The 11,569-nt window shown below is 50.7% G+C and overlaps 1 protein-coding gene across 1 annotated transcript; it reads right to left on the minus strand.

Moving 5' to 3' along the window:
* Nucleotides 1-3,292: 3,292 nt before the first annotated feature.
* SPR (sepiapterin reductase) lies at nt 3,293-9,003 on the minus strand. The gene is made up of 3 exons (XM_082426092.1): nt 8,483-9,003; nt 7,625-7,915; nt 3,293-4,112 (listed from the first exon to the last, which is right to left on the minus strand). Exons 1-3 carry the CDS (start codon nt 8,802-8,804, stop codon nt 3,922-3,924), a joined length of 804 nt encoding a protein of 267 aa, XP_082282218.1. The 5' UTR covers nt 8,805-9,003; the 3' UTR covers nt 3,293-3,921.
* Nucleotides 9,004-11,569: the final 2,566 nt, after the last annotated feature.

Consider the following 11,569-nt stretch of genomic DNA (forward strand, 5'->3'; position numbering starts at 1 on the left):
ACCACTAGACAGCTTGCAGGTCAGTCAGCTGAGGAATCATCTGAGACCATGGAGTCAGCTGGGGGTGGGCCTGAGAGGTGGATCCCCCAAAGGAAAAAGGAAACTTCCATCTCCCTTCCTTTCTTTTCCTGACCCCTTCCTGAAAATCAAAGGTCAGGGCTCTCCCAGCTCACACTAAGGACAGTTAGGGCTGAGGGGATGGGTGAAATGGGAGACAAAGGGGGTGCTAGGGGAGTCTTGCTGGGAGTAACAATAATTTGGGTGGAGCTGGGGAGGTGGGCTTTACTTCAAAAGTCCCAGAGAACGTCCAGCATTAGCCCCGTCTCCCAGCACTGCAGGCAGAAGACCTTGGGATTGGGGCAGGTCACTCCCTCCTCTCTCCAGCCACGCTTTGACCCTCCCCATGCTGGTCCCAGAGGCTCAGAGTGAATCCTCAGCTAACGTCAGTCCTCCGTCCGTGCAAGCTGCCTAGTGGCTTCAGGTCCACTCCCCTTTGCTCCTCTACCCCGGATCACTGTGAGTTACTCTGGGGGCCCCACCCTGGCGACTGGCAGTGCCCTTCGCCCACCTCCCTGTCACCACATAGGACCCCAGTGGTGAGGGCGTACAGCTGGGCACTGTGAGTGGGAATTACTGCACATGCATCAGCACAGGGGGCCGTGTTCCGTGGGGAGAGGCTGGGAGAGGGGAGGCCGGAAGGCAATATCCCAGAGCCCAGCTCTGAGGTGAGACACGGGGAGAGCAGGGTGGAGCACCGCCCCACAGGGTGGTCCTGAGTGGTGAGGTAGGAACATCTCTGCACCGCCAGCCTCAGCTAACAGTGAACTCCAGCACCAGCCTGCATTTTATTCAGGGGACAAAGGACAGGCATTGGGGGTGGGGAGGGAGCTTCTGACCAGCCCAGTCCCAGCTGGTCATGCTCACAGACAGAGGTGCTGGAGCTCCCTGGGGTGGGCCTGGAATATTCCCCTCACTCTCCTGCTCCCACAGGCCAGCTGCTGGCCTCCAGCTCAGGGATATTAAACACAAAACCGAAAAACTACCAGCTCGTTCACGCCACAGACAAAGAAACCTTGTTTGTCTTTCGGCTAATCCAAGGCCCTGCACGGCGAGCAGCTGAGCGCTGGGCACGTGCAGGCATGTATTGTGTGCGTGTTCGCGTGCACTCCTGTGTGTGGTGGCCAAGGCCAGGCTGTGCACTCTGAGAACACTCATGGCTAGTCCCTGGAGGCTGGCAGGAAAGTCTCCCTGCCCCAGTGGTGCAGGACCTGGGGAGGCTCAGTCCAGGCTAAGGAGCAAGACCTGGGCCAGAGCCCATGTGGCCAGAGCCCATGGATCACTTAGGAGGCTTGGGAGGCCTGCTGGGGAGAGTGAGCCCAGCTCTTTCTGCCTCCCCAGCTCCCTGGGGGCCCCTGAGAGTCCGGAAAAGAGACAGGTCTAGGGTCTTTTCCAAGGCTCTTAAATCCCTGAGATCAGAGAGGATATGTCAGGGGTGGGAGGGCCTCGCCACCTTGTGGGGACATGTGGTACTCCTGATGAAGTCTTGGCCTTACCTACTCGGAAGTCCTGGCCAACCAGCCCTCTGGAGAGGGAGTCAACCCCACGGGACATCAAGTAGGGTTGTGCTTATTTACACCGCCCTTACACTCCCACGGGAGTCAACCCCACGGGACATCAAGTAGGGTTGTGCTTACTTACATCGCCCTTACACTCCCATGGGAGCAAGGGCCAGGCGAGGAAATCTGTCCCACACCCACCAGATAGAAGGGGTAGCCCAGGCTGCCCAGCCCCACCTGCAGAGGCAAATCTGATGCCAGCAGATGCAGCCTGACCACACTTGAAGCACCTTAGAGAAAGGTTTGTAGGAAAGAATCTTAGAGCTCATCTGTTCTAGGGAAACTGAAGCCCAGAGATAAGGACCTGCCCAAGACCCACAGTATCTCGGACACAGAGGGAAGTGGGGCTGAGGGTTTGACTCCAAGGCTCAAGTGTTTTCCTGAGGCTCTGGTGAGTCCAGGACCAGCTGTCCACACTGAACCCCAGTCCCACTGAGGCCCGGATTAGAGGCGGCGCAGTGAGAGTTCTTGCCACAGGTCAGCAAGGGGGAGGGCATCTGGGCCATGTGGAGATGAGGCTACAAATGGGGCTCCAGGATGATCTGGATCTTAATACTAAAAAGAAATAAATTAGCATTTGTGGGCACTTACTGCAATGCCAGCACTGTGCTAAACATTTACAAATATGAGGTCATTTAATATCACAATGCCCCTTTGAGGGAGGCACCAATATAATCTACTTTTTTCAGATAAGGAAACTGAAGCAAGGGGAACAACTTGCCCTGGGTGGCAAAGCGGGGATCTGAGAACAGTGATTTTGACTCCACTGAGGGCAAAGTCTCTGCTGGACGAAGAAAGCACATGAGTTGCTCACTCTCTCCTAGGGAACCTAGCAGGGCACTGCCAGCTCTGGCCCAGGGCCTGCCTCCAGAGATAGGCCCTGCCACTGGTTCTCCAGGAGGCATGGCCTCGGTGCGCCCTCTGCCGTGCGTGAGGAGGAACAGAGAGTTCTGTCCTGCTATCAGATGCAGGGCTGAGTCCTGAGATGGCTGGCAAGGACCATGGTCTCTCTTCCCAAATAAGGAACAGGGACAGTGGGCTGGCTGGCTGTAGACCACCACCACTGCAGAGCTCCCAGCCTGGCCCACATCTACTGATCTGCAGAAGGATGGGTTTGGTCGCACCCCTGGTTTCTCAGGGCTTCTCCCTCTTAGAATCTTGTCCACCTCCCCCAAAGTCATGTTGGTCCTAAGTCCACCCCACTGAGGACCAGGACCGTGGGCCAGATGGACGTGACCAGGAGGGCCCACGACAGGCCCCCTTAAGAGCTGGGATCCACTCAGAGCATTGCCATGTGGATAAAGGGCAGAATTGGGAATCCAAGCAAGGCAGGGAAAGTACCCTTCCCCAAGGGCTGGGGTAGCTGTGAGTCAGGCCCTGAATGCTGGATACTCTTTGAATAGGTCAAGGGTGAGGAAAGGGTAATTAAGACTGGGGTAAGAATAGGCAAAAGGATAAAGGAGGAACAGGTGTCTGGGCAAGTCATCTAGGCCAACTTTGTTTGAACTTGGGCTCAGTGGGGCTCAGTGAGAAAAGGCAGATAGCCCCAAGACAACACTGCAGGACATAAGGGCAGCACCCCAAGTTTGGATTAACTGCTTCAGGAACACCCCTTGGGTCCAGCAAACCAGGGACTTAGTCATGGGACCCGTATCAGAATTGAAAGCAGGCATTAATAAAGGACAATCCACGTTTTATTTGTATCTGCCTTTAACATGTACATAAACTCTCGGGGCCCTTTCCCCCATCTGGTGGATACATGGTAGGTTCTGGAGGGAGGAAGCATCAGAATTAGGACACAGAGCTCACCTGAAGGTCCTGCTACCCTGAGCAAGGAGCTTCCCTGTGGGCTGAGACTTGCGTTGTCCTCCCTTCCCTGCAGGCCATCCGTGAATCTACATAGGCCCTCCTATTTGGCCCTAGCTCATCCCCTCTTCCCCATGGACTCTTCCCTCCTGCCATGGGCAGGAGACCCATCCTCCTTTTTTCAGTGTTTTAGCTTCTAGTCCTGTTTTCCCCATCCTTAAAATTCTATTCCTGGGGAGAGAGAACACCAACAGCCATAACTTGTCTCTCCTAAGCCTACTCCTAACTCAAGGTGGTCGATACAGACTCCTGAGAACTGGGAACTCCAGCCACCTGCTGCCCTCACAGCTGGCTGGATCTGAGGGCAGGACAGTAAGCATGAGTACTTATCTGCGTAAGGCAGGGTTGGCAGTGCCACTGTGGCAGGATGTGGGGAGGCACAGGACTCCTGGGCATGCCTGAGAGGGGGAAGAAAGCCCTAAGAACCAAGGACATGGGCTTATTCATCGTAGAAATCGACATGGGCTCCAGACTTGAACTTGTCCTTTTGCAGCAAATTCAGAAGTTTCTGGGCTGATATCCTGCAATCCACAAGTTCCCCTTTTGTCTTCAGGTCCTGCAGCCTTTTTCGCAAGTCTGGGTCCACAGAGGTCTCCCGGGCTAACTGCTGCATGTCTGTGTCCAGGGGACCTAGGGGATGAAGAGAAGAAGATGAGGCAGGGGCCCCTGATGTATGTGTGGAGTTGGGTGGAGTCAGGCGTGGCCAGAGGCAACACCTCATCTTGGCTGACACATGGTCAGTATCACCAAGGCTCCACACTGTCACCACTGAGCTCCAGACTCAAATTCCAATGTCCACTGAACATGGTCCCTCTAGACCACCGAATCTACAGATTCACACTACCCTATCACCCCTTCCCCAAGCCCCAGCAGCCAAGTGCAGAGAGAGACACGGTCCCTGTGGGAGAAGAAGAGTGAAGTGAACACCCAACTTCCCTGGGGGCTCCAGAGTCTGCCTGCTCCAGCACCAGGCCAACTCCCAAGGCCCTAGGTGGCTCCCTGTGGGTTCCCATGAACCCAGGCCTCCAGCTCATCCTGACACCCAGCTCCAGTGGTCCCAGCAGCCCCAGGCAGTTCCCACAGCCCCAGGCAGCTCCTGGAACTCCAGGCTCCTAGAGGGCCCCTGAGAAGCCAGGCCCCTGATCCACTCCAGCACCAGCTGGCTCCCATGGTCTCAGGTGGTTCCCACGGCACCAGGCTCCAGTGAACCCAGGCTTCTGGCACACACCAGCACTAGCCAACTCCCGTGGCCCTACATGGCTCCTGTAGGTCACAGTGTCTGTGAATCTAGGCTTTAGGTGGGCACTCTCAAACCAGACTCCCAGCTGGTCTAGTGCCAGGATGACTACTGTGGACCCAGGCTTTGTACTCACCCCAGCAACAGGTTGCCTTAGGACTCTAGTGGCAAAACTGCCACGGACATCACCAGATGGCCCACCCAGAATCACTAAAAGAGTTGACTGGTGAAGGGCTCTGCCTACTGAACTCAGTCTATAAAAACTAGAAGAGGCGTCTACTTCCTCAAATGTACAAACACCAACACAAGGCCACAAGGATCATGAATAATCAAGGAAACATGGCACCACTGAAGGAAACTAATACAACTCTAATGACTGACCCTAAAGAAATGAGATGTATGAACTGCCTGACAAAGAATTCAGAATAATCCTCTTAAAGAAATTCTGTGAACTCTAAGAAAACACGGACAGACACCTAAATGATATTAGGAAAACAATGCATGAACAAAAAGAGAAGTTCAACAAAGAAACAGAAACCATTTGAAAAAAACAAACCAAAATCTAGAGTTGAAGAATACAATGACTGGACTGAAGAATTTGATAGAGTTCAACAGCAGACTCAACCAAGCAGGAAAAATTAGTGAACCAGAAAACAGGGCATTTGAAATTATCTAGTCAGAGGAGCAAAAAGGAAAAAGAATGTAAAAGAGTAAAGAAAGACTACATGAACTAAGGATTACCATGAAAAGAAACAATCTATGTATTATGGAGTCCCAGAGAGAAAAAAGGAACAGAAAGCTTAAAGAAATAATAGTTGAGAACTTCCCAAATCTCTGAGAAAAGATTTGCACATCTAAGTTTATGAAGCTAATATTTCAACCCCAAATTATCTTCTCCAAGACACCAGGACTAGATAGTTTCACTGGTAAACTGTCTGTTTTTTATGCCAATACCATAATATTTTGATTACTGTAGCTTTGTAATATAGTTTGAAATCAAGGAGAGTGATGCTAGAGAGCTTTGTTCTTCTTTCTCAAGATTGCTTTGGCTAATAAGGTTCCATACAAATTTTAGAATTGTTTGTTCTATTTCTGTGAAAAATGCCATTGGAAATTTGATAGGGATTGCATTAAATCTGTAGATTGGGTTGGATAATATGGACATTTTAACAATATTAATTCTTCCAATCCATGAGCATGGCATCTTTCCATTTTGTACCTTCTTCAAACTCTTTCATCAACGTCTTATAGTTTTCAGTTTACAGGTCTTTTACCTCCTTGGTTAAATTTATTCCTAGGTATTTTATTCTGTTTGATGCAACTGTAAACGGGACTGTTAATTTCTCTTTCTGATACTTCATCATTAGTGTATAGAAATGCAACTGAGTCTTTACATTGTTTTGTATCCTGCAACTTTACTGAATTTGTTTATTAGTTCTAACAATTTTTTGGTGAAGTCTCTAGGGTTTCCTATATATAATACGTCATCTGCAAATAGAGACAGTTTTACCTCTTCCCTTCCAATTTGGATGCCTTTTATTTTTCTTGTCTAATTGCTCTGACTGGGACTTCCAATACTATGTTGAATAGAAGTGGGAAGAATGGCTTCCTTGTCTTGTTCCTGATCTTAGTGGAAAAGCTTTTAGCTTTTCACCATTGAGTATATTAGTTGTGGGCTTGTCAACTTCCTCACAATGTCCAGGGCAGCCCCCTGAAACGTAACCCAGTCACATGGCACTCTAGAGTTTGCTCTGCTCCTGACTATGGTTTCCATTTGCTCTCTGTTGACTGAGTGAGTCCTAGGCTGAGCTCAGAGTGGGTGCTGAGTTGAATATTAGCTGCAAGAATAACTGTATTACATTAAGGAGGGACAGAAGGAGGACTGGGTACTAGAGAGCATGAGGAAGTAGAAACTGCACTGATCATGACCTTGGAGGCAAGGTTTGATCCTGGCTATGCTGCATCTGGACTTTGGTCAGGTTAATCTACCTCTTTGCCCCTAGGGTTCCAAGGGGAATAGACTACTGGATCTCTATCTAAGTTGCTCAGACATCATGCAACAGCTATGTCACCAGCTTCTAATTCCAGCAACCTCAAGCCGAAAATAGAAGCCTCACTCTTAAGAAAGGTGTACAGTGGCATCATGGTAGGATGATGAGAAACCAGACCAAGTACCACAAGATCCCCTACCCTTTAACTTCCACGAGGACGGGGCTCTATCTTATTTATCTCAGCATTCCCCAGTGTTCCAGCACAGTTCAGCATGGGATGGTCAGCATTCAACAATGTCTGTCTGCTCTTCATTCAGCTAACATTCACTGCAGACTGGCTCAGTGGGGTGCTTTACTAGGTGCTGGGGATATAAAGATGAATAGTGCATAATGCCTGCCTTCAAGGCTTTCCTATGCAGAGAGAGAAGTAGAGAAGTATATATATACAAAGATAATACAGTGTGATAAGTCCTATCTAACAATTACAAATGCTAACAATTAGATAGCCTTTCACAGTTTGGGATCACTTTTACATGTTTTACCTCATTCAGTCCTACAAACTGCCCTGTGAGACAGGTAGCATCTACCCCATTTCACATGAAGAAATGAGATACAGGCCTGGAATTCAAACCCTAATCATCTCTCAAACTCTAACATCTCAGACTTTCTGGCCCCACCCTCAAGTCCAGGCAGCTGCCCACTCTCAATCCATACCTGATAACTACAGCTCCCTGCCCCTGCCAGCACTAACTTTCTTGCAGTCTATATTTCCCTTAAGGAGTGATGGGTCATGATTCAAGGACAAAATATTCTGTGGGTCCTTTCCTGGAGGAGACAGAGAAGGCTCCTTGCCCAGTCTCCAAAGGGTAACCAGCCGGTTCTGGGGACAGGGATGGCAGTAATGTTTCACCTACCTGGGGCATAGCTCAGCACCCTCACACTAGGTTCCTCTGCGGCCAGAACCTGGAACATCATGTTACGGGCAGCCTTCCCCGCACAGTACTGTGCCCAGCCCTTGAAGGGCTGCAGAGCACAGAGGGACGAGATATTAACCACAGTCCTACGGAGGCCAGGACTGTCCGGGAAGGCCTTCAGGATGCTGGAAGTCAGGCAGAGCATGGAGGTCAAGTTCAGAGCCCAGTAGTTGTTCACTTCAGCTGGGTCAGCCAGGTCTACGAAGCGTTTGGACACATCTCCAAGACTGCCTGAAAAAACAGACCTTAGGAATCACCCAGTGCAGGCGGGGTTTTCTCTTCTCCCAGTCCTCTTCAAACTCGTCCAGACACCTTCCCATCCACACCTAAAGGAGGAGTCTCCCTAGTGCTTCTGAAGACGCCTCTCTCTTCCCAGCTCTGCAGACAGGCATACCTGGAGAACCCACTCACCTGAAGCTTCAAAGTGAGAAAGCGCATGCCCTTCTCTGGGGCTGGGGTTCGGGGGAACTCTGGGGGCCATTTGGAGAAGTGGGGGAATTTACTTCTGCTGGGAGACCCCATGCCCTAACTCACGCCTCCGCCAGAGAGCGCTGAGCAAGACGATCAGAAAAGTTCTTGGCGTTGAAAAGGAAAGGGGGGAAGAAGGGGGAGAGAACGAGCGCCAGACAGCACCAGGTCTCTCTCCACACCCCGCTGAAACTAGGGCTCTCAGGCGTCTTTTCAGACTTCTAGGAGTCACCTTTAAAGTTCTAAGAGGCGGGGGAGGTGAAAGGGAGGGAAAACATAACTGGACGCTAAGCAGTATTCCAAGCGCTCACACGCCGGCGGGCGTCTTACCGGCATTGTTGATAAGCAGCACTCGCTGCAGGCCTTCGGGCCTGGGGAGCTCGCGCAGGGCACCGAGCAGCTGCTGCAAGCCGGCCTCGGTGCTCAGGTCGGCGGTCACCCGCACGAGGCGCAGGCCGGGCCGCTCGGCGCCCAGCTCGGCCTCCAGCTGCCGCAGCGCCTCGTCACTGCGGGCGCTTAGGACCAGCACGGAGCCGGGCGACAGCAGCGGGGCCAGGAGCTGGGCCAGCGTCCGTCCGAAGCCGCGGGAAGCCCCGGTCAGCACGCACAAGGCGCGCCCCAGGCCGCCCACCTCGCCGACGCAGCCCTCCATGCCTCCTACCTCGGCAATGTGGAGCCGCTTCCCAAGACCCGGCAGGGGGCGGGGCGGGGCGGGGCGGGGCGGGGCGGGGCGGCCGCGGTGGGAGGGGCCGCGGTGGGAGTAGGAGGAGGCCCCGCCCGGTGCGGGCGGGAGCCTAAGGCTTCGGGCAGAGACCAGCCGCCCCTACTTTTCTTTGCAGTTGGAGGTGGAAGTGGAGGTGTCTGCAATCTCCGAGAGAGCGCCAAGGCACTAAACCGGAAGGGCGGGAGGCGCGGCCCCCACCGGAAATCCTACCCCAGTGCGGAGCGCGGGCCTTGTCCTTTACCCTGCTAGTCCGTTCAGTCCCCCGCAGGGATGCATTCTCCTCCGAAGTCCAGACCCAACTTCCTTGCATAAGTGACTTCTTCCAGGTCAGGCCATCTTGCTCCTTGCTGGGCATCCCTGCACGTGGCACATGCCAGTTTAGGGACTGGGGTCCCTACTGGGCTGGGGGAACTCACTGCCCCGGGAGCGACCTTTGGGAGAACATAGTCTCCCCTCCGTCAGATGTAAGAACCTCTTCTCCCTACTTGGCTCTGTGCTCGCACTGATTCCCCTGCCTCTCTGAGATTTCTCACTCCTTCTGTCCCTAAAGGTCTGTATTCCCAGGGATCCTGCACTCACTCATGCTACACTCTTCCTAGTAGGCAATTCCATCTACTCCCACATTCAAATTTTCGCAAATGATCATCTAAGTCTGTACGTCCAGGCCTGTGCTTCAGAAAACGCACATTTCCAGCTTTTTTCAAGGAGAGAGGGAAGATGGGAAAGTTGGCAGACAGCCCCAGATCTCCTTAAAAAAGGAGTCTCTTAAGAGATTAGCAAGGGCAGCAAGCAACCTCCATAGCGCAGCCCAAGTCCTCCCAGTGCTGTTCCCTGTCCTGGGGACAGACCGCAAAATTGCCTTTCAAGGCTCCTAGCAAAATGCATTTTGCTCCCTTGTTCTTCGGGCTGTCATTGTAAACACCAGAACAATTTGGGGGAAGCTCTTCACTTTCCACTTAGGGGCCTGTACCACAAACTTTTTGTAAAATGTACAGCCCAGACTGTACATCACTGTGGAACATATTCTAAGAACAAATGAAACTGCAAAATTTAGTAGATTATTTGTTAACATAGCATAGCATTATTCTGAAACTATTTTATGTAAAATACGACAAAGAAAACAAGTAATTATGCTAACTGATGTTAGGAGCCAAGATTTTCAGTGTTAGAGAAAAGAGACCAAGAATGAATTCAGGGAAGTTAAGGGAACAATCTCTAAGTTGTTTGAATTGGAAGCCAGAAAATTGTAGAATTTACTGCAATTACTTTTAACATTTTCTCTCCTGATGTGTTGGTTCTCCAATACCTACTGTAACAGAGAAAAACAAACCTGACTCCATATTGAATCTTCCTTTAGCTCTAACTTTTGTCTTCTGTTTGTTGCCTGTGGTTTTGTCATGCTGGCTCTGCACCTTTTGTAAAAGAATGTTGCCTGTAGCCTGAAACATACAGGATTGCCCATTCTCAAGACTCTGACCTTTAAAGGTATATCACTCTTATTCATATAGAAATAAAAAGTTGCAGAACAGAGAATAACATTTGTCTTGTTGGAGGTTTATAGAAACATTTAGACCAGACCTACTGGACACCTATAAGGACAAAGGATTCCAGCACCAAGAAGTTTGCAACAACCAGCCACACCCCTCGCCCCTTTTAGTATAAATGAAACCTGAATTCTAACTCTGGTAAGATGGTTCTTTGGGACACTAGTCCACCATCTTCTCAGTCTGCTGCCTTTTTTCTTTTTAATTTATTTTTATTTATTATTTTTGGCCTTGTTGGGTCTTCGTTGCTGCAAGTGGGCTTTCTCTAGTTGTGGCGAGCGGGGGCTACTCTTCGTTGCGGTGCGTGGGCTTCTCATTGCGGTGGCTTCTCTTGTTGCGGAGCATGGGCTCTAGGCATGTGGGCTTCAGTAGTTGCAGAACGCAGGGTTCAGTAGTTGTGGCATGCAGGTTCAGTTGTTGTGGCTCGCAGCTCTAGAGTGCAGGCTCAGTAGTTGTGGAGCACGGGCTTAGTTGCTCTGCAGCATGGGGGAATCTTCCGGACCAGGGCTTGAACCCGTGTTCCCTGCATTGGCAGGTGGATTCTTAACCACTGCGCCACCAGGGAAGCACCCTCTGCTGGCTTTCTGAATAAAGTCGCTATTCCTTGCTCCAACACCTCTACTCTCAATTCATTGGCCTTTTGCGCAGGGAGCAGCGTGTGCCTGGACTCGGTAACACTATGGCAATCCTTTTTAAGAGTTCTCCCTACAACAGTGGTAGAGATTAAAGTGGTGCCGGATTAAGTCTACAGTTGTGTTTTGTTTGGCCAATAGGGCTTTCTTTTTTCTTTTAAAATTTGAGGTGACATTTCTAAAGTGGAAGATTTTACATAGTATCAGAATTTCCAGCTTCTTTTGAGTAATAGGAATGTCTGGCAAACTGGGTTCTGATTGAGGTAAGCAATAGTGCCTCTTGGAAAGGAGACTGTGCTCCAGTTTGCCAAGATTTTCATCATTCATGGGTGTAGGCATTTTTGTTTCCCACTAATGATACATAACTGAATTCTTACCCAGTGGTGATGGTCAAAACATTTAACAGCCAGGGCATTGTGCTGGATTGTGGAGAGGTGGGTCTCAGGAGAGGTGAGTAGGCTTTTGATGTTTTAACACAAGTAGGACTATGTATACCTGTATATCATTTGAAGCTTTC

Source organism: Balaenoptera physalus, assembly GCF_965194825.1.
Source record: "Balaenoptera physalus genome assembly, chromosome: 15".
In the NCBI taxonomy this organism is placed as follows: domain Eukaryota; kingdom Metazoa; phylum Chordata; class Mammalia; order Artiodactyla; family Balaenopteridae; genus Balaenoptera; species Balaenoptera physalus.

Excerpts from the sequence above, each read along its gene's own strand:
- SPR (XM_082426092.1), bottom strand. The coding sequence starts at position 8,804 with ATGGAGGGCTGCGTCGGCGAGGTGGGCGGCCTGGGGCGCGCCTTGTGC. Across the intron at positions 7,916-8,482 it reads GCTGCTTATCAACAATGCCG|GCAGTCTTGGAGATGTGTCC; the intron begins GTAAGACGCCCG and ends CTGTTTTTTCAG. Across the intron at positions 4,113-7,624 it reads GGTGCTGAGCTATGCCCCAG|GTCCCCTGGACACAGACATG; the intron begins GTAGGTGAAACA and ends TTCATCCCCTAG.